General features: G+C 38.4%; 1 protein-coding gene across 4 annotated transcripts in view; it reads left to right on the forward strand.

Annotated features, from left to right (window-relative positions):
* The window catches only part of dlg5a (discs, large homolog 5a), a 61,718-nt gene that overhangs the window by 26,195 nt on the left and 13,513 nt on the right, over window positions 1-22,010 (forward strand). For 3 of the 4 annotated variants that reach the window (XR_014201620.1, XM_082153969.1, XM_082153971.1), the window contains exons 6-21: window positions 1,908-2,167; window positions 3,511-3,823; window positions 4,616-4,846; window positions 6,106-6,290; window positions 6,372-6,497; window positions 8,079-8,211; window positions 9,280-9,407; window positions 9,516-9,691; window positions 9,807-9,910; window positions 11,461-11,553; window positions 12,784-13,662; window positions 14,376-14,496; window positions 17,279-17,423; window positions 18,043-18,167; window positions 18,285-18,374; window positions 20,484-20,652. Coding sequence is in view for 3 of the 4 variants with exons in the window: in XM_082153969.1 (XP_082010095.1) it covers window positions 1,908-2,167; window positions 3,511-3,823; window positions 4,616-4,846; window positions 6,106-6,290; window positions 6,372-6,497; window positions 8,079-8,211; window positions 9,280-9,407; window positions 9,516-9,691; window positions 9,807-9,910; window positions 11,461-11,553; window positions 12,784-13,662; window positions 14,376-14,496; window positions 17,279-17,423; window positions 18,043-18,167; window positions 18,285-18,374; window positions 20,484-20,652 (3,278 nt within the window). In the remaining variant the exon portion in view is untranslated. The remainder of the gene's footprint in view (window positions 1-1,907; window positions 2,168-3,510; window positions 3,824-4,615; window positions 4,847-6,105; window positions 6,291-6,371; window positions 6,498-8,078; window positions 8,212-9,279; window positions 9,408-9,515; window positions 9,692-9,806; window positions 9,911-11,460; window positions 11,554-12,783; window positions 13,663-14,375; window positions 14,497-17,278; window positions 17,424-18,042; window positions 18,168-18,284; window positions 18,375-20,483; window positions 20,653-22,010) is intronic. The other variant, XM_082153970.1, reaches the window with a different exon arrangement.

Genomic DNA, 22,010 nt, shown 5'->3' on the forward strand with positions numbered 1-22,010 from the left:
ATCCAAATTATATCCAAATTACTTTAGAATAAAACCCTAAATCCAAAATGTAGCTATTAACTTATTAAATTGTCTGGGTTCAGTCAGATGAATAGACTGAATAGACACAGACAGTGTTTGTTCCTGAATGTTCTGCAGCCATTACCCCAGTCTTCAGGGTCACATGATCCTTCAGAAATCATTCTAATTTGCTGATTTGGTGCTCAAGAAACATTTCTTATTAGCATCTTCTATGAATAGAAAGGTCAACTGTTCAGCATTTATTTTGAAGTAGAAATGTTTTGTAAGATTATAATTGTCTTTTCTGTGTCATTACTGTCAATTTAATATGTCCTTGAGGAATAAAAGTATTTATTATAAAAAATAATAAATAAATCTTACTGACCCCAAACTTTTGAGTGGTGAATTATAGTGAATTTTCTCCATGTTGTCTGCTACTTCAGCGTGCTATAAGCGGCAAAAACTCTATTTTCATAACCGCTTCTTCTTCTTCTTCTTCTTCTTCTTCTTCTTCGCAGCAGCAGCGTCCTGCTAATGCACGCAGTGTGAATGTAACCTGTTAATATGGGCACCAAAATACATATGCGCTTCTTAACGCTTGCAGTGTGAAACAGGCCTAACGGTACTGCCGTCAGCCAGAAAGTGACGTTAGTCTGCCAAAATCGATCACTGAGTTTTTCGGAGAACTCTAGGGACGGTTAATTAAATTGCAGAATTTGTCGTTCCCCCGCAGCGCAGACTGTTGTGGGATTAGTGCGTCTGTTGCATCATGAACTGCAGCGTTTGTATTGTAAATCCGGAGGCTGGGCATCCCATGGTAGTGCAACCAAATCTGACCTTGACATAAATAGGAAGCCAGGGGACAGGAGATTATTCAATCAGATGCCACCGTGTCAACACACTGTCTGCTCTCTGCTGCTGCCAAGAAGGAATCAACCTTTTCCTGTCGGATTAAACCCACAAACACAAATGGAAAAGTTTCGAGCATTAGGATATCTCCTGCTTGTGTGTCTGGAGCGGTCTTAATTGTCACAAAGTGGTTACATCAGGCATGCCAAAGGATCTGTTCTGTAGCGTACAGATTGAAGCGTGTTTTGACCCGTCAGCAGTGCTTACGCCTGCCCACAGGCTGCACAAAACACACTCCGCCTGCTTGAAAAGGTCAGCCTGGAAGGGCAAGTGCTGCCTGACGGATGGAGAAGGATAGAGGCTTTTGTAGTTAGTCAATACTCTAAGCACTGATTACATGGCCTAGAGGAGAGTTAGATAAAGATGCCAATCACTCGGCATATGCAATCCCACTGTGGTTTGGTCAGGCCCTACTGATGTGTGGGTTTATTGCCCGGACAGGGAATTGCCTTCGATTATGTCATTAGGACATATAGTGTTCTAATAGGTCAGCATTTTGCAGAACAAGTGAACTTAATGCTGTTTGTTTAATACTGAATGCAGTGTTGCCTTTTTGTGTAGAAAAAACAGTGACAGCATTTTGCATGCGAGTACAGTAGATGTTTTATAGACTCATGATCGCCCTCTGGTGTTTGCATTGTGAAAGTTTAATTCAAGTGATGATATAAGCAAATTTATAACATTGATTGTCCAGACTCTGAAATATGATATGATGAGCCACATTCAAAACCGTTGTAAAATAGGCAATATGTTCAGACATCAGACAATCAGTTGGGTTTTACATTAATGCATAACGCCTGCATATCAATGTTAATTCAATATCTTTTGGACTGGCCAATGTAGTCAAGAACACAAACCCTTTACTTTTTTTTTAAGTAGTGTCAAAAGGCTAAACCTTTGTTTTTTAATCTCATTTTTTAATTTTTTAATTTTTATGTTTTTTTCTTTTGACACCACACAGTAAATCAGGTTCATGAAAGACTTTTTTTTTAATGCAGGTAATCAGGGAGAACGGGTCATCAGAGGTTTTGAACAAGCTCTACGACACAGCGATGGACAAGCTGGAGGGGGTGAAGAAGGAATACGACGTCTTGAGCAAAAGATACAGTGAGAAGGTGGCCGGTCACAACACTGATCTGAGTCGACTGGAGCAGGTGGAGGAGGAGAACAGGCGCTTGCAAAAACAAACAGACGCTCTGCTTAAACAGCGCGACACAGCCATCCAGTACCAACAGCAGTGGTCTTCATCTATGAGACGGTACGAGCAGCGTCAGTCGCCTTCAATGTCTGCTTTAAGTGTTGTGTAACACTCTACGGGTAAATTTAAAGATTATACATCAACAACTTTTGAACTACAGTCATGTCATGTCAAACATAATCTGCAGCATTTTCTGCTCTGAGTCTGAGGCAAGAAGTGCGGAATGAATTGAAATATGGTAAAATATGTTAAACCGAGCTTTGTCTGATTATTAAACAAATTCCCACACAAGGATTTAGGGATGTGTAGAAGTTTTGATTGGCAGTCATTACATAACATAAAATATTTCAGCACACAGTTTATACAAGACATGTACATTGTTTATATTTAAAGGTCATACATCAACCGCTTTCTAACTTTTTCAGACAGTGACGTCACATAAAACACAATCTGCAGCATTTTATTTATTTTTTTATTTATTGAGTTTGAGACAAAAAGTGCTGAATGTATTGAATTGTGGTAAAATATGTTAAACAGCTGAAAGCATAATCAGATTTTCCTAAATATTTAATAAATTCACACAAGGATTGTGGGATGAGTAGAAGTTGTGAATGACAGGCATTACATAAAATACACTGCCCGGCCCCCCAGAAAGTCACTGTTTGGATTTAAATAGGCAAATGCTTAGTCTATGATTGGATCATTATTGCATTGATACTATGTTTCTAGCATGTTATATGTTTGCCAACAGTTCTTCTAATCCTAATTGATGGAGTGTGTAGCTTTTCATTTCTTAAACAACCATGTAGGGAGACACATCATGGCCATATCCCAGGATGATAATGACAAGATTTATCAGGCGCAAATTGTAAAAGAATGGTTGGGAGGGAGCATGAAGAATCATTTTCACACATGAATTGGCACCTCTTGAATACAACCCTTAAATTCATTGGAAGTCTTTGGGATCTTTCTTGATGAAAATAACATCACAACATTTACTTCTATTTTAGGGTTAGAAGAACTGTTGCCAAACATATAATATGCTAGAAACATAATCACTGCAATAATGATCCAATCATAGACTCTTAACCATTTGCCTATTAAAATCCAAACAGTGACTTTTTTTTAATTGTTGTCGTCGTCTGGGTAATGTATATTGCCATTCATTTCATACAGAATGCGTACATTGTTTATATCCTTCACATAAAGCGTATAATTATGGTCCTGACTTCTGATCGGTCAGTACAGTCAATGACCAATCTTTCTGCCAATCTAACAATTCTCAGTTCATCAATTAACACGCCCCGCTTATAAAAGTGGTACTTAAGCATTATAATAATACAATCATTCATTGATCAAAATAGTTCCTAATTAATTGACATGTTTAATTTGAACCCCATCAGATTTGACTCCGTGCAGCAGGAGCTGAATAAGGCCTCAGCACAGAACAAGGAGCTGCAGAGAGAGATGGAGAGACTTCAGTCGGAGGTGACGCGCTACAAAAACTTCCAGCTGAAGGCGGTGAAGGATGGAGAGAAGTACAAGGAGGAGCGGGATTCTGTGTTTAATGAATACAGACTGATCATGAGCGAGAGGGACCAGGTCATTAAAGAGGTGGACAAGCTGCAGACGGAGCTGGAAGCGGCAGAGGCCCGGCTCAAAAACACCTCCTCTGAGAGGGTGGTGGCCAGTGAGGAGCTGGAAGCTCTCCGACAGGTAACTGATGTCAGACATACATATTAGCTATGTTTCCATTCAAAGCTGCGAATATCATAAAACATTTGCGACTAAAGCAGCGTTTCCATCCCATTTGTTCAAGAGAGTGCAACATATCTGTAATAAAAATGGAAGTTTCTGCAATGGGTGTTTTTTCCTACATTATAAATGATTTGCTTCTCAGAGCGTGCAGATGATATGCAATAAACACTGTCATGTTATCTTGCGTCGGATGCCTGATGTTTGGGAATGCAATGGTGTGAGACGCTTCTGGGAGGTCATTATCCCAAATCATTCTGATGACAGACTTTGGCTCAGGCGTTTCAAAATGATCAAACCAGCATTTGAGAAGCCGTTTGATGAAATTGGTCTGCTGGTTAGTCCAGTTATCCAATCACATCCACTGTTGAGGCAAAGTCACGTTAATTATTAGATGTGCATTGAGGGATTTATTTGCTAAATGTTTTTATCATAGTTTATGATAAATTTTAGGATAATTTTTTTTTTTTTTTTTTTTTTTATGCGCATCTTGGCTTTTCCATTCAGTGTTTTTTTTAATGCAATATCCCAAAATGCATACACAATCTTTACGGTCAGCAGTCACTGTATCCCTGTATACAGTATTCAAGATTAAGTTGAACTGGGCCTTGTTATAATATGCTCTCTGTTCTGTAAATCACCTTTCTGTTGCCAAGTTTGTGCTAGGCGGCCAGTGAATATAACATGTCGTTTTGAAAAAGCACTTTAAATCAATAGCGTATAACTGTCGCTGACGTTGGTGTCTTTTTGTAGGAGCTAAATTCATCGCTGGTGGATCGAGACCGTGCCATCTGTGAGAGAAACGAGCTGCTGGAAAAATACTGCCATGAGGTGAAGGACAAAGCGGAGGCCCAGAAAGAGCTGAGTCAGGCCTGTAAAGACATCGAGACCGTGCGGGAGGAAAGAGATGTGGCCAGGAAAGAGAGAACAGAAGCCATCATCCAGAGAGACCAGTTACTACGGGAATACTATCAGGCCAGACAGGTGCTTACTACATATGGTCACATTAATGACATTTATTAAAAAAATGTATTTCATATTCTGAAGCTACATCCAGTCTTCTATGGAAAACCTGGAAGATGTAGGGAATTTTCCAGGCCCAAAAAGACTATGATAAATGGAAGTAAAATTAATCATGGAAATGTTTTATAGTGAAGTAATTTATTTTTAGTGGTGCTTCCGTAACTCGTCCCACATAGTTTGTTATACACCCATGAATGAGGTGTCAAATCAACCAGCTTATTGTGGAGAGGTGTGCTCTTACTTTTGTAAGCAATCGGACCTACGATGTTCAACACAGTGGATGGAAAAGTGGGCAAAAAAATCTATAAATATGATATACACTACCATTCAAAAGTTTGGTATCACGGTTTACAAAAAATATTAAGCAGCACAACTGTTTTTAGCATTATTAATTAATAAATGTTTCTTAAATACCAAAATTAAAGGATCATGTGACACTGAAGACTGGAGTAATGATGCTGAAAATTCAGATTTGGCATCACAAGAATAAATTACATTTTTAAATATATTATAATAGAAATGTTTAATTGTAGTAATATTTGACAATTGACTGTTTTACTGTATTTTTGATTGAATAAAGGCAGACTCTGTGAGCATAAGAGACTTCTTTCCAACGCATTAATATGTTACCAACCCCAAACTCTTGAACGGTAGTATCAGCACCCTTAACTATTTAAACAACATATTTTAACAGATTATGTATTAGATTCAGAGTAACTTGTGTTTCTGCTGCACCATGACTCAAAAACAAGTGTGATATTTTATATTGTATTTCACCATTATGATTCAGGTTTTAATTTGAGATATTTAACCACTGTCACTGCAGTTATCGGCTGTTCTACAAGCAGAAATGTCTAAGGGACATCCTCACCTTTGTTCCTGCCTGTCTTGATTTTTCACACCAGTATTCACACACAAACAAACACTTCAAACCACAAAGCTTATAAAAATCTCATAAGCTGTGAGCCATTGGATTATTCCAGTAGAAAACCCCCAAAGCTGATTTATTCAGTCAGCTTGAAGTTGAAGCAGCAGTGCTGCTAAAGTCCACTAGAGGTCTCTCTAGCTTCTCTAGAACAGCTGTAAGGCTCAAAGTTGCTATTCTCACCTCCCTGGTGAAGCTTATATAACTCATTTCACTAATATGACTTTACAGATGTCTTAATTTGGGGGATTAAATTATCTTGCAGTCATATTCATCATGGATGTTTTTGCTACAGAAACAAGACTCTGCTACGCTGGACATGGAGCGTGCCAATAAGGAGATTGATGTGTTGAGGAAGCAGTGTGAGGCCATGTCTCAGGAGCTGAAGGAGGCCGTGCAGGAGGCAGAGGTGGCCAAGTGTCGAAGAGATTGGGCCTTTCAGGAAAGAGACAAGATTGTTGCTGAGAGAGAGAGCATACGGTAGCGTTTGACATTGAGTTGATCTAAAATAAGCAACTGTTGGTGCTGATGCTTGAGCGCGTGTTTGCTGTGTTTTGGCAGGACGTTGTGTGATAACCTGCGCAGAGAGAGAGACCGTGCCGTCAGCGATCTGGCTGATGCCCTGCGTAATCTTGACGACATGAGGAAACAGCGGAACGATGCGGCAAGGGAACTTAAAGAGCTCAAGTAAACACTTTTCTGCCAATCTCTCAGTCAGTTTTTGACAGATAATATACCAATAATGTGAGGCATTTGATTACATTTACACCCAACCTCTTGCAAATATAAATGCATAAATTAATAAAGTAATAAATAACATAAATAAATAACATCATCATGCAAAATAACATAAATGAATAAATAATTGATAGGTAAAATAATGATGACTATCAGTTTTTTTTTTTTCTTCTGTGCATGTGAACTGACAAGCAGCAGATCGTTTCACACTTATAATGGCCAATCATATTAATTTATGGCAAATGATTCATGGTCCTGGTGGAATTAATAAAGGGTCTGTTAATTGGTTACAAGGCTCACGCTGTGTCGCAATTCACCTACTTATGCTATACCCTGAATGTATGTACTGTTTTTGTGAAGAAAAAGTACATACTTTTGAGTGTGTAGAAGAATAGTATGCAAGCTTTGGGACATACTACTTCGCCATAACTGCGTCTTTAACGGACAGCTCTGTCGCTTAGTTACACACAGCCTGCCACTGTTTAAACTGCCCTGTCTATCATCTTGTCACAGTTAAAATCCTCCACATTCAATTTAATTTCCTGCCGTTTCGGAGAGAAATATAGTAGCACGTTTATCTGCCAGTCGTGGGTTTTTCATGAGGAGACTGTTAATATGATGCATTTAAAAGTTAGACCAAACGTATCTTTACAAAAGTTCACAATGCTGTTGCATATGAAATATAATGTGGATAACATTAAATAAATATCTTTTTGTCAGGTTAGATACTGATTAATCACTCAAACCCCTTTATCTAAACCTCTCTACTTAACCTTCGGACTCGCGCATCCGTCAAGTTTGTAGTTTTTTAACACTTTATTCGTGTTTGTTGTATTAGTCGAATCCTCGTCCAACACGCAATGGGTTGTGGGCAATATTAGCCATTAGAGTGTGCACGGATCTGCACATCAGATTCTAACCGGAAAAAAGTAGACCAGTCTTTGGAAGACTCATACAAACATACTACGATTTGGGACATTTCCATTTTCGAATACTATTTAGGACGGATAATATGCGAATTGGGACGCGGTATGCGTCACATCAAATTCCTGCTTCAAACGCCTCCTTGTGGTTATTCCATCGCCATTAAAACTCCAGAGCACCCCCACCCTCTTGCACTAGACTTCTTTTCTTACGTCACTGATGCCCTCCAGGCTTTCCTCCCTCTGAGTCTATGATTCATAGTATTCCCCAACTACTTGATCCTGTTTTGTTCTACCCAGTTTTGAGGTGTGACCTTGATGCTGCTTTTATAACATCTCCATTTAGCACAGGTGTTTCTAGATTGCACAAACTGTGCCAAAAGATGCCCTGATGCCAAGCCGTATTATCCAACTGGCCCGTAGGACAGAGGCTTTCCCAGTCTTGCATCAGCAGCTTTTTAAACAAAGTGATGATCTTCACAAAGACTGTTGACATTTGACATTCTATTTTGTGTTGGTTTTTGTGGGCGTGAGATGAATTAGATGACTGTTTGGAGAGATGAGAGAGAAAATAGTCTGTCTTGTTTTGTGCTCTCTACCAACAAAGGGAGAAGATGGAGAGCCAGTTGGAAAAGGAGGCGCGTTTTTGCCATCTAATGGCTCACAGCTCCCATGATTCAGCCATAGACACAGACTCATTAGAGTGGGAGACTGAAGTGGTGGAGTTTGAGAAGGATCGGGTAAGAATGCAGAAATCCAAAGCACTACAGCTAAAAGGGATGAAGGAAAATATTGTGATTTTAAAGGTAGATTATAGTTACGGAACATATCTGGGAATATGTTTTCGAGGCCTGGAAAAAGCAAGAAAATTTCAGTAGGACCTTATTTTACAGGCCTGTTCTGCATGTACATATTATGTACTTGCCAATTAATTACCAGAAATTACAATAACTGGGTAATAACTAGGTGCGAACACTGAACCTAACCTTAACCCATGGAGTTAGGTTATATTACTGTGTGATTTATATTACTGTGTGATACTAGTGATTTATTTGGCAGTAAATTATAAGTTCATCTATTGTAATATAAAGTGCAGCCAAAATTTCTGTTGGGAATACACATTTTTGTATAGCTATATATTACTCTCATTTAGAACAAAACTACAAATGTTATATTTTTGAGAGAAGCATTCTTTGTCATTGATTATTTTCAATGAATCTGTCGAACTGGTTCATACTTGCAAACTCTTAGCCTTTCACTTATTGAAATAGGCCATTCACGCGACTCACAGAGTTTTTGGGTGGTAGGGAACTGAAGGAAACTGACTGTCTTTAATCTTTTCCTCTTACCTCCCTCCGTATGATGTCTCATAAATCTGTCAAAACTTGTTTAAATCGTACAGTCACTTTACAGTTTAGGATGTCACCACAGAAATTGGTGTTGTTTCAAAACATTGCTACCTAAATAACATGCATTTCTATTCTAAGATAACAATTTAAACTGCTGATTCCTAGAAAAGCCTTTTTTTTTCTTTCTTTTTTTCGGTCCGGAATTTTCAAGTATGTTGTTCACAAATTTGTGTGAATGATTCATTAAAAATACTAACCCAGCAAATACAAATGACTGCAAAGGAAATGTATTTGTCAGAAAGGTATAACCTATAATTGTTTTGTTTCTGTTTTATTTTTTTATATTTTTTTTATTGTTGTTCCAGGATGCTCATTCACATCACTTTACCTTCATTTTAGTAATTTTTTTCTCCAAGTGGAGAGGTCTCATCTGTCTCTCCATCAATATCCTCCCAACAGGACGACATGGATTTGAAGGCAATGGGGTTTGATATTGCAGAGGGGGTGAATGATCCATATTTACCAGGGGATTGTGGGATATTTGTGACCAGGGTGGACAAAGGAAGTATCGCGGATGGAAGATTGAGGTGAATTCAGATATTGAGTGTTTTTCAGATAATGCCCTCTGGAATGATTCTACAGTTATTTCCCTGCTTATAGTTTTGTCCTGACCGGCTGTGCCTCTCTCTCAATAGGGTGAATGATTGGCTGCTGAAGATAAATGATGTGGACCTGACTCACAAAGACAGGAAGCAGGTCATCAAAGCCGTACTTAACGGAGGCGGGCTAATCAATATGGTCGTTCGCAGGAGAAAATCTTTAGGAGGAAGACTTGTTACTCCTGTCCACATTAATCTCATCGGACACAAAGGTATCACTTACTTCTGTAACTTCCCACATCTTCCCCAACTCATTTGACTGTTTCTATGGCTAATTTCCTTTATTTTCTTATTAATGACCTTTAATTTTGGTCTGCACCCTCCCAGACGCTGGTATCACTCTTGAGGGTGGCGTGTACGTGGCTGCTATCGCACCGGGCAGTCCTGCTGCCAGAGAGGGATCTCTTACCATCGGAGACCGCCTCATTGCCGTAAGTCATCAAGCAGTCATGCGATCCTTTCTCAAATTGAAGGAAGATCGCTGATGTCAAGGATACGTTTTGCTCTTATAAAAGTCTGACCTTAGCTCTCATCACAATCTCCTAACTGAAGCACATTTTTAATCCAGTTACTAATCTTAAATGCATGGGGGCTCATTTGACGAACTGCCAATCAAATCCACTCCACTCCCTAAATGGAGGTGACTGAATATAAGACAGGTGATGTGCTAAGCGATAGCTGCCACTCTGGTGATAAGTAACACAGATGTTAATCCTGAGAACAGATCAGGTGTTACTTTAACTCGCATGCTAGATAATAGGTAGTTGATATCTGTAACCTTTTGGCTCCAGTATCGGCCATGTCAGATGGCTCAATCAATAGTGCTACCACATTTGCTGGATCTTATCATGAAAGGAATAGTTCACTCAAAAACGAAAACTTTGTCATGGTTTACTCGCAATCATATTGTTGTAAACCTGCATGGTTTGCCATTTAGGAAACATAAGCACAAAAAGAGAAACTTTGATGAATGTACTGGCTGCCTTTTTCCATATAATTAAAGTAAACGGGGACTTGTGAACTTCAAAATGACACAAAAACACCAACAGAGGTATCATAAAAGTTTGCCATAGTCATACTTAAGTCAAGGCTTAATTTGAGGAAGTTTTTTTTCAGTGTTAGTTTTTATTCATATTCTCAATAAGCTTTTTATTTTTATGTTTTCAATTTACAATTTGATTTTTATTAATTGTATGTGCTTTTGACATTTATTAGGTTTTGTTTTAAAAATATTTCTAAAAGGTTGTAATTTTGTAAAATAAAATAAAATATAGTTTTAGTTCAAGGCAACCTTTCAAAATTGTCTTTGTTTAAATGTTCTGTATTTATATTTTATTTAATCTTTTTCAATTAACAAAATATATTTTAATAGTTTAACAATAACACTGATAGACAAAAAAAAAAGTCCACTAATAACACCTATGTTTAGTGCTCAAATAGACTACATTATTTGTATGTACTACAAAATCACATAAATGCCTTTTGAAAATGGACGCGATTGGTTCTTTTGTGTTGCCAACATCAAACCTGATGTCTAATAGCACCATATTTGATTTGAGAGCTATTTTTGATGAATAACAAGTTCGGTACTTTGAAATATAGTGCACAAGTAGTATGGACCACTTTTTTCCATTCTGAGTCTCCTTACAGTATCATTAAATGGCTAGTACAAATCTTCAACATTCTTCTGTTTTTGTCTAACAGTAGAAAGTCAGTCAGTTTAGGTTTGGAAGGACTTGATGGTTAGAAAACAATGACAGAATTTTTATTTCTGAGTGAACAATCCCTTTACGTTTAAAAAGATGGAAGGCTTTATCTGAACTGGAGATCTTAAAAGTTCACCATCCTTTCATTCACCAGGCATCAATTGTCTCTGTTCTTAAGTTTCCGAAGTCATTTCTGAGTTTGAAAATAGAAGGATTGAAAAGTCTGCTGGCACTTTTCTTTGGTGAAGCGCTGACCTAAATTTCTTCTTCCCTAGATAAATGGGATCGCTCTGGATAACAAATCTCTGAGTGAATGTGAGGCTCTGCTGAGGGGCGGCAGGGACTCGCTCGCTCTCTCCCTCATGAAGGTGATTGTTCTCTCACTGCTGTCTGAGCGTGTGCGCCGCTCTCATTACCAAATGCCAAGATGCTGCCGTGACATTTATTCCAAGTCGTATTTGAGACAGCTGTGTCTAAGTTAGAATACCAACTCTGAAGCGTTACTGAGGAAGTCAGGTTTGGAAATTAGGCTAGTTTGTAGTTGTTCTCATTACTGCTTTCAGTAATCAGTTGAGCCTTTGCTAAGCCCCTGCGTAATGCCAAGTTACTGACTAATACTAACCGTTAAGATAGCATTTAAATAGTTTTGAACTGAATTTTACAAAAGAAAATCTAAAAATACACTTTTTTTTCTATTGACATAATTTCTCAAACATAGTTACACAAGGTTCCCTGAAACCATAAACACAGCATTTTATAACTTTAAACAAATTCTGTGGATTCCCAAATCCCCTCATTCCCAAATAAACATGAAGAACATGAATTAGGGTGGAGCTTTGCAATGAGTAAATTTGTTATTGGATGAAATGACTCTAACAGACCTGTGGCCTGTTACACAAAGCTAGCTGAGTTTCAGAGTTCGTTTAGAGTTGAGAAAACTAACAAATCTAGAGCATGTGCACCTGAAAGTGTGACAGCCAGTCACATGACGCATGAAGAGCGTCAGTTTGATTCGCTTCTTCCTAGAGAGTTGGCACAATTCACTTCTCTGCAGAGATTAAGAGACCGTTCTGAAAAATATCATGAGTTTAAATGCATTTCCTACAAGGCAGGACTAAAGTTTGAGAAGGGAGCAGAAAATATCAGACTATATTAATACAAGTGAATCGACTAAATTGATTTAATTAATAATTCATATAGGTTCACAAAGAGTTTAAATGAAAATGTAAGTTTAGCATTTTTAAAAGTTGAGAGTGAATTGGGAGTGACTTTATTTCATCATCTATATGTCATTTGTCATTTTGCTTGCATCTGATTGGTCCAGTTTTGGTTTGCAATCTCTTATTCAGAATGAAAACTTGTTCTGGATCAGGTTAGGTATGTAGTGCAAGTTACCATAGCAATGAACATCGCTAAACCAATTTTAATCCATTTTCTTAAAGCCAGAAATCCAGAAATACTCGTGTAGCCACTAAAACTGGCCTTTTATGAAATAAGCCACAGTAACTGTAGGTTATGTACTGTACCTCTGAATGTTTGTATTATTGATGTTGTGGTGTTTTAACTATGCCAGTCATGCTGAACCTGTCCATTAACAGTTCTTTCCTCGGAGCACATCGGGGCAGAACATCTTTGAGAGCCTGAGGGAGGCTGAAAAATCTAACGGCAGAATCCACCTGTCAGATGTTCATTCACGAAACAGCAGAAACCTCAAACACAACAGTTCCACTCAGACGGACATTTATAGTGGGGACGCGGGCGGCGAGAGAAGAAAGACCAGGACAGACGGAGAGGAGAGTGGTTATTCCGAAAGGAAGGTCTTCCCAATCGCCACCTTGCACCCTAACACACTCCGACCCGCTTCAGAGCTGGGACTGGCCCGCTACAGCGGCAGTGCCTTTCAGGAGGTCTGCTATACCCGCTCCGAGTCAGTCGGCCCCGAATGCGTTACCCTGGAAACCACCCTAGAGAAGAAACACAGTGGCGGCACTTGGCCTAAAATGGTGGTGGGTGTTTCCATGTCAACTGACAGCCCGGCGCAACTCTCCATCTACAGGTCACCCAAGCAAAGGAAGTCCATCTTTGAAGCCGATGCCTTCAAAAGGCAAGATACACCCTCGAAGACGGACTACCATTCGCCTCAACCTTTGAAAGCAGACTCCGCCCCAACACCTCCAACCCCACCCACACGAAGCGACTCCTTCAAGTTCAAGCACAAACATCAGGGAAGCTCCACCTCAGAGTCCACCATCACCACAATCTCTATCTCCGAACCCAAGCAGGAGGACCGCAACGGTAACCTGTACTTCACCGAGGTGGGGCGCGAGGGCAAGGTCTTGAGCTCCAGGAAGTCCTGCGAGGAGGACATTGGTCGGATGCGGCCCGAGGAACCAGAAGTGAAGCGTCCAAGGCCCAAATCGGCCCCGGCCCTCAGGCGCAGGATGACTCCTCAGACCATTGTTCTCCAGAGCTTCCAGGTGAATTTATAGATCCGCTGGGCTTGACACAGCCAGCTGTCCCAGTTTTAATTAGCCTCGCAGCCTGAGATTGATCTCCCACTGCACCAGGAAGAAAGAGAGAGGGGAAGAGAACATTAGAAGTGCTGACACACGATGATGATGATGTGCAGAAGACTAGCTTAGCGTTCTTTTATTAATATGAATGTTTTATAATTGGCTAATTATAGTAATATAATCTAGTATTTTCCACTAACTAAAATATATATTTTAATACATGATATGTATTGAGTCAGAAATGTAGAAGTAATTTTAAAGGAATATTTCACCCAAAAACTAAAACAATCCCATAATTTACTCACCCTCAAGCCATCCTAGGTGTATATGACTCTTCTTTCAGCCAAACACAATCAGAGTTATATTAAATAATATCCTGGCTCTTTTAAGCTTTGTAATGGCATTGAATAGTGCACAAAAGCTCTAAAAAGCACATCCATCCAGAAGTAATCCATACGACTCCAGTGTGTTAATAAATGCCTTCTGAAGTGAAGCGATGGGTTTTTGTAAGAAAAATATCCATATAGTGATTATAGTAGCAAACATATATTTTAGTATATTTTATTAGCCAACCAGCCATTTATTAGGATATTCTATAATATGTAGAAACATTTATAACTTTCTATAGAACTGTATACTGCATTATCTAATACTGTGTGTGTGTGGGTGTTTGGCAGAGTTATTCAAATGATGGTGACTCTCTGGAGCAGAGGGAAATACTGCGTTCCTCTCCTAACCGACCTCATAGACACAGTGTGGGTTTCGTGCCAACAGCTTATAATGGAACCCTGCCTCCCAGTGAGTTACACCTGCCCTAATCACAACCCAAGCCACCCATGGTGCATTTCAATGCATCTCTTTAACAACATTTTCTACATGCTCTCTATCTACAGTTGCTCTATGGAGCGCAGTTCATCTTTATTAATGTTTTAATGTTTTTCTTAATTTTATGGTGAAGTCAGTACTGAGTAATTGAATTGCTCATTTATGATAATAATGCTGAATATGTATGAACGGGCTTGTTGAACAAAGCCTATTTCTTCTCTGAGTGTTCATGTCGTCGCTTAGTATGAAAATGCAGGTCTCAACAATTTTATGCATTTATCTTTTTTCTGATCTTTTGTCACAGCATAAGGCCATCCTTATTTTTGAGCCCTGCAACGTGTCAATTAGGTCTCATTTGATGCATTAACATACAGTATTTACATTTTATTTTTACAAGTAAAGACGTAAAACATTCATAACTAGTATTTTCCACTAACTAAAATATGTATTTTAATATATGATATATATTACTGTATGACTGTAGATTTTTGTAGAAACAGGACAAACCATTATGGGTGCTGCTTGATGCCTATGTCATGTGACTATACAGTTCACATGGGGTTTGTGTGATAATGAGGTCTATTTTTACTTGATTTGAATGTTCAAGCTTTGGCCAGAGTGGCTGCCTTCTGAGCTTCCCTGCCGTTTGCTCATCTGTCTCCAAGAGCAGCTGCCTTTACTAAAAGGTGGAACTCAGTTCTGAACACAAGCAAAAGCCAAAGCGAGGCATATTACATTAATGTGTAATGGCTACACTTGGTGCCGCATTTAGTCAATGGCATAATTCCATGTTTTTTCTTATGGGAACTTTACATATTGTACATATTGTCTAAAAACTATACATATGTTAGATGTATCTATTATCCAACATATCTTATGATAATAAATATCTGTAAGTAAAATAAAGGGGCTGTCCCATCTTTGTTAACACATGATATACCTCATATTTAAAAAATGTAAGATTCCTTAAATTTGGACACTGAAAATGCATGACAGGAAGACAAGTAAAATTTTACACAAATACTATTTAAAACAATAAAAACAATAAATAAAAATATATTTATAAACACACACACACACACACACACACACACACACACACACACACACACACACACACACACGCACACACACACACACGCACACACACACACACACACACACACACACACTCTCTTAATAGGAACAATGAACAGTCAATAACTGCCCCAGAATTAGCTACAGAGCTAAATTTCATCTGCAGTCCCTGGGAAGGAAAAAGTGAATCGCATGACTTAGCTAAAACAAAGACTCATCTTTAATCATATTTTCAAGAGTAACTTCAAATGTGCTAGAATAAAACAGTCTGATGTTAGTTGGTATCTTGTTCCAGTTATTAACAGCTCTTAGAGAAAAAGCTGAACAACCAAAGTCAGAAGCTCTAAAGTGCTCTTTGCAATCACCTCTTGAAGAAGCTCATGTTTATCTTGTGAGCTCAGCACACAAAGAGACAAATTCTTTCAAGGATGGTGGTACAAGGTTATTAACAACTAAACAACAAATGTGAAATATAACACAATTATTAAAAGTAGAATATTTTACTTTTTGGTTATATAACAGTGATTATATCTATTTTGTTTATTGTCAAACATTTTTAAAGCACATTTATATAAACTAACTGTGTAAAGGTCTGAGAGTGGATTTTCCTGCTTGTGACTATGATGTAATGCAATAAGAATACAAGTAAAATGTAAAAACACTTCAGCAGCTTCTATTGAAAGTTTATTAGATATAAATGTGTTATTTCTAAGATAAAACTTGTGCTTTTCGAATGTCAGGTGAGGGTCTAAAATAACTCAAGATATTTAAAATATGGTACAATTTGTAATTTTTCGCCATTAACTACAATATCTGGTTGGACCTCTTCCTTCTTTTTAATTTTAAAATGCATGCAGTTTTCTGAACGTTTACTATTAAGCAGCACTGAGTAAGCCAGTCAGAAATGTTTTGACATTGCAAAAGATAATTTAAGTGCAACCTGTTCTTTCATTTTGGCATGCGTATAAATCAAAGTGTCATCTGCCTACATTTGAGTATGTACATCTGGACTGGCATGTGTTAGATCATTCAAGTACAAACTAAAAAGTAGGGGCCCCAGGGTAGACCCCTGAGGAACACCTGTGGAACAGTCTCTTTACTGTTGTGTGCGTTTCAATTTCCTTGTTGTAAAATAAGACTCAATCCATTTAATTGTATTAACTGAAAAATTTAAATATGATCATTTAGGTAAAAGTATGTTACGCATCAAACGCCTTTATATAGTCAACACTGCTTTCAATCCTGATACACAAGTTATTGAAAGTGAAAATAATCCAACAATATTTTTTTCTTTAATTTAAGAGAAATATAAATTTGTGAAGTACAAACCAACATTTGGTCCAAAATTAGCTATTCTATACAGCATAATTTAGGCTAAGTTTGAAAAAACTAATTCCTATTACCTTTTAATTTAATGGTCATTATTATATAATTTAAAGCAAATCAAGCTCTACATGTCCCAAATTTTGGTAATAGAGTGTCAAAAATTGCTACCTAGATAGAAAATGAATAGAACACAAAATTGCTCAAATATAAGTCAGTGCTTGACCATTGGTGGACGCTCAACATTTTCTGAAGGGTAAACACATTTCACTCTTGACTCAACTGTGTGAGGAGAGCAGTAGCCACAATTATTTTAACATAAAATATTGGTTATTTGGTTGTGTTTATACTTCAGACTCAGCACATCGAGGACTGGCCCCCTGCCCTGCGGTAACAGCCGTTATGAAGAACCCTGTTTACATGGTGCGCAGTCACAGAGTACAAACTAACAACTGCCCTTCCGTCACCAGCCAGATCAATCAGCAGCACACACACCCCAGGTACCACAGTTCCCACTGAGACAACCCCCCCACACACACACAAACACACACACATATATACTGTACTTCTACTGAAGACTATCTCCATGAAATATGATAACTGATTTCACCAAGTGGAAGATGTTCCTGGATCAACGCCCTTGTTGATCCTGGAACAACATTTCAGTCAACCAATCAGATTTGAAGGATTGGTTTACAGTTAATGTCAAGTTTAAGCTTACAACCAGGGTTATGGGCTTCTACACCATTCTAATTCACCTATCATTTCCCTCTGATTTTAGGGTTATGTTATGTTTAGGGTTAGGTTTAGGGGTAGGAATAGAGTTAAGACTTTTGTTTTTGGACAATAATGTTGTTCCAGGATCAACAAAAGTTGTTGATCCAGGAATATGTCTTGTTTGACAAAATCAAGTGACCATCTAAATACAAGACAAGTGCATCCTAAATGCATGAATTGCATGAAAATGCAAACTTTTCATTGTCATACTATAAGAACAAATGAGCTGTTGTAGGTCAAAAACAGGACAGTTATTTTATTTCTCAGGAGAATAATTGTTCCCTTTCCCCAAAAACAGTGTTTGCTGATCTGGCCTGCTCAGTTTTCTTCTCTCCATCTTAGTCCTCAGCATCAAGGACATCTAAGTCTGGACCTGAGCCAGAAACGCACCGCAGACTACTCCGAGTCGTCCCGTAGCAGCCGGGCCTCACACGGCACCAACTCCCTGCCATCCAGCGCTAGACTCGGTCAGTCTGTGTCTTTAATAATATATGTCATCTATTCCTCTCACACACTAAACCATTGATTTGAAGTAGCGTGTGTTTAGTTTGGTCTCCTCATCTTCTCCTTTTTGTTTCCTGAAGGTTCATCAAACAACTTGCAGTATCGCACTGAAAGGATAAAGATTCCCTCCACACCGCGCTATCCTCGCTCCATACTGGGCTCCGACAGAGGTGAGCCTCCTCCCATGAATCCAGCATCTTTCAGTTCCTCTTATGTTGACTGCAGTACTAGTGTCCTCCTTTCTACATACTTCTTGCACAGGATAAACTTTAGGCTTTATGCAGCGATACATATTTCATGTAGTTTGGTAAATTGTCAGCTGACCTCTTTGTGCAAGTTTAAAGGGATACTTCACCGATTAGCATTAAGCTTTGTATCAGTAGAAACATCTAGTATTTTCGAATGACCGAGCTTCCCTCCCTCATGTCCCCCTGAGATGAGAGATTTCTGTATTTTGTGTCTGGAAAAAAAACTCCAATGACGCAAAAATCGTCATTGTGCGTCATCGGAGGCTTTTTGGCCAGAGGCTAGAGACTACAGCCAGTAGGAGGAGCTCGTTCCGCATGTTTTCAACCCACCCATACGGGGTGGGATCTCACGATAAAACGGCGTCTTTTCAGTTTCGAGTCAACTAGTAGCCTTGTTGTATCATTTCTTCCGATACTGCCCTCTGTAACCGGTAGGCGTGGCTTGGGAGTGGCCTCGTAGGGCAGCGAAGCAAGTGCATTCTGGGAGTTGTTGTCTTTCATCCACATGAGCCAAAAATACATTTTCTGGCTTTTCTCAGTCTAGAAGGCACCAACTTCTAAAATAAGTTCACATTTCTACTACATAAATGACCCAATTTAAATACACATTCATCTTTCCAGCAGTGAAATATCCCTTTAATTATTTCAGAAGTATTTCTTAAATAAATTAATTTAGCTTTTTAATCCAGTGTTTTTCTTCCGCACTGCAGTTGGTAAAACTGTAAATAACCACCACCAGCAGCAATATGGTACAGGAAAGGTAATTAAAATGTCAAACTAAGCTCAATTAAGTAAAACATGTCAAGTAGAGAAGACTTTGCACAAACAAGCCTGACATTTGTGTACACTGAAATATTGGAAGCCTGAATAAATAACCCGAGGCAAAGAGTCTACACTAAACATAGTGCATATATAACATTTTCTTTCTTTAATGAGGAATCATACACAAAGTTTAATGGCGGGTTCAGACTACACAATATTGTTGTGATTTTTATTTATTTTTTTGGGGCCATTAAGCTTTAAAGAGCGTACCATTCAAATAATTTCACAATCTTTTCTTGTTACATGACTTCGTAGTGTGGAAGAAATTTTATCTTTAAGATGTGTGTGACCATCATATGGCAGTAAAAGCAAAAACACCCTTATTCTAATAAGGAATTGTATTGGAATGGTAAAGATTGTTGGTAGGTGACAGGAGGGCCTCCTGTCAAGGATACAATATGATGAACAAGTCTAAGAATGTTCCACATATGGTTGAAAATACCATCATTGGCCTAGAAAGATAACATTCTGGGAGTCAAGACTATAAAGGCGAAAGGATGCCCTCCCCTCACTGTCACACTCTGCAGCGACTCTGTGTGACTGTACGACTGCTGGCCTTTTCTTGCAAGAAAATTAACCTCATCAAAGACAATGGGAGATGTTTGTCTCTTATTCAGTGATAGAATTGTGTTTGCCACCACATACTAGGGTCAGGGTTTTTCTGTTGAAAAAGAAACAAACATTTATGCTCACATTAAGGCTGCATTTATTTGATCAAATACACAGAAAAATTTCACAATTTTAGTGACACAAGGCTGCATTTTTTAGCATTTTCAGTCTTCAGTGTCACAAATCATTCTAATGTGCTCAAGAAACATTACTTATTATCAGTGTTGAGTACGGTTGCGCTGTGTAAATGTAAGATTTTTTGATAAATAGAAAGATCAAAAGGAATAGCATTTATTATAACATTATACATTTACTCTATTTATTTTTAAAAATGACACCAAAACGTTTTGAAACTAGTGTCTGAGTAATTTCTGTTTATTACTGTGTATTGTTATATTGGTACATTAACTTAATTTATGTTCTGTTTTAACTGCAATCCGCATTTTGAATCTAATACATAACATAAAGATATATTATGGCAAATTCATAAATATAAAGATTTATATTGATTGTTGTCCAAAGGTGTCAAAAAGCTGTAAAAACAAGCTGTTGTCTCTCTAGAACACATGCTGACTGTTGTTCATCCATGTTGCTCATCAGGGTCCCTGTCTCATTCAGAATGCAGCAGTCCCAGTCTCATCACCCCACCCCTGTCTCCTCTCAATCTCGAGACGTCCTCGTTCGCCTCCAGCCAGTCTCAGAGCTCCATCACCACCCTGCCCAGGATCTCCGTCAGCCCTGTACCCACAGGAGAGCGGAGAAAAGACAGGTACACTCCTGCTGCCTCAGTCCCTTCCTGCTGCGCACCCCCCCCCCCCCCCTCCCCCAGACCCTTCATCAGGTTGCCAAGCAACAGCTCGCTCTTATCCACGTACATCAGCCCGCCAAGCTCAGAATCCCTTTATCTGACTCGAATAATTGGTCTGTGCATCAATATAGAATAATGTATGTTGAAGGATCAGCCGTTCATATCACCGTCGCTCACTGCATGATAACTTATTTTTATCTGCACCATCGTATAAAATTCTGATCGACTTTTAGCAGAGATTTGTTAACTAGGTCACTCATTCCAGTTGTTCTTATGCATTTATTATAATTCTTTTCTAAATATTTGTCTTCCTTCAGAGTCCCTTGTGTGTGTCTCTCTCTCTCTTTCACAATCTGTTTGTCTCCTCTCTTCTTTGCTCCTCTGAATCTTTCAGATCTCTGTACCGTAACAGATCCTTTCTGAGAATCCCTCTGGCTGCTAGGCCTAGGTTCTCATCTCTCAGAAGCTTGAGGTTTGTTCCCTGCCAGTTACGCACAGGGAATGCCTGACAAACGTACTTGTTTGTTCCAAGTGGTTGGCTGTAGAAATCCTTGCTTCTCTGTGTTGTGTTGGTATACAACCCAGGCTTTGTGTTAGTGCTGCTACGATAATTCGATTTACCACATGGAAATGCCAAATTACAGAAGTAAAATGAGTTGGAATGACACTTCACATGACTCTGACCAATTAGTCAGCTAGTTGCTCAAGCAACCCAAAGGCTGATTTAGAAAATGTGTAGTTTTCCAAGTCCCTATTTAGTCATTTTAAATGGTTAGTTCCTCATAAATGATAATTCTGTCATTTACTCACCAAACCGATAAAACTTTCATTAATCTTTGAAACACAATTTTATTAAATTTTTTTATGAAACCTGAGATTTTTGCACCTCTATTGAAAGTGCACGCATCCAAAACATGAACACTTCAGAAGGTTCATAAAAATAAATCCAGATAAATTAAGCGTTTTAAGTCTTTGATCAACACACATACATGTGAATAAAAACATATATCATTCGATTTTTTTTTTTTTTAAATGATCAAAAACTTTGATTAAACCGTTGGATTGATATTGATTACTTTTACGATTACGAAGCGCAGAATCTGGCATGAATACCGATGCTGGTTCATCCCTAAAAATATTTTTCTGTCGTGTTTCAAAGATGAACGAAAGTCAATCATGTTTTGACTTTGAGTAAATGATGAAAGAATTTTCATTTTAAATATCCCTTTAATGCGACTACATGGAGAGGATCAAGTTTAAGAATCTGTCAACATTTTCCTTGAAGTGGAGTTTAATTGGTGTTATTGGGTAATTTTACC

The sequence above is a fragment of the Leuciscus leuciscus genome (genome assembly GCF_965113295.1).
Source record: "Leuciscus leuciscus genome assembly, chromosome: 22".
NCBI classification, from domain to species: Eukaryota; Metazoa; Chordata; class Actinopteri; order Cypriniformes; family Leuciscidae; genus Leuciscus; species Leuciscus leuciscus.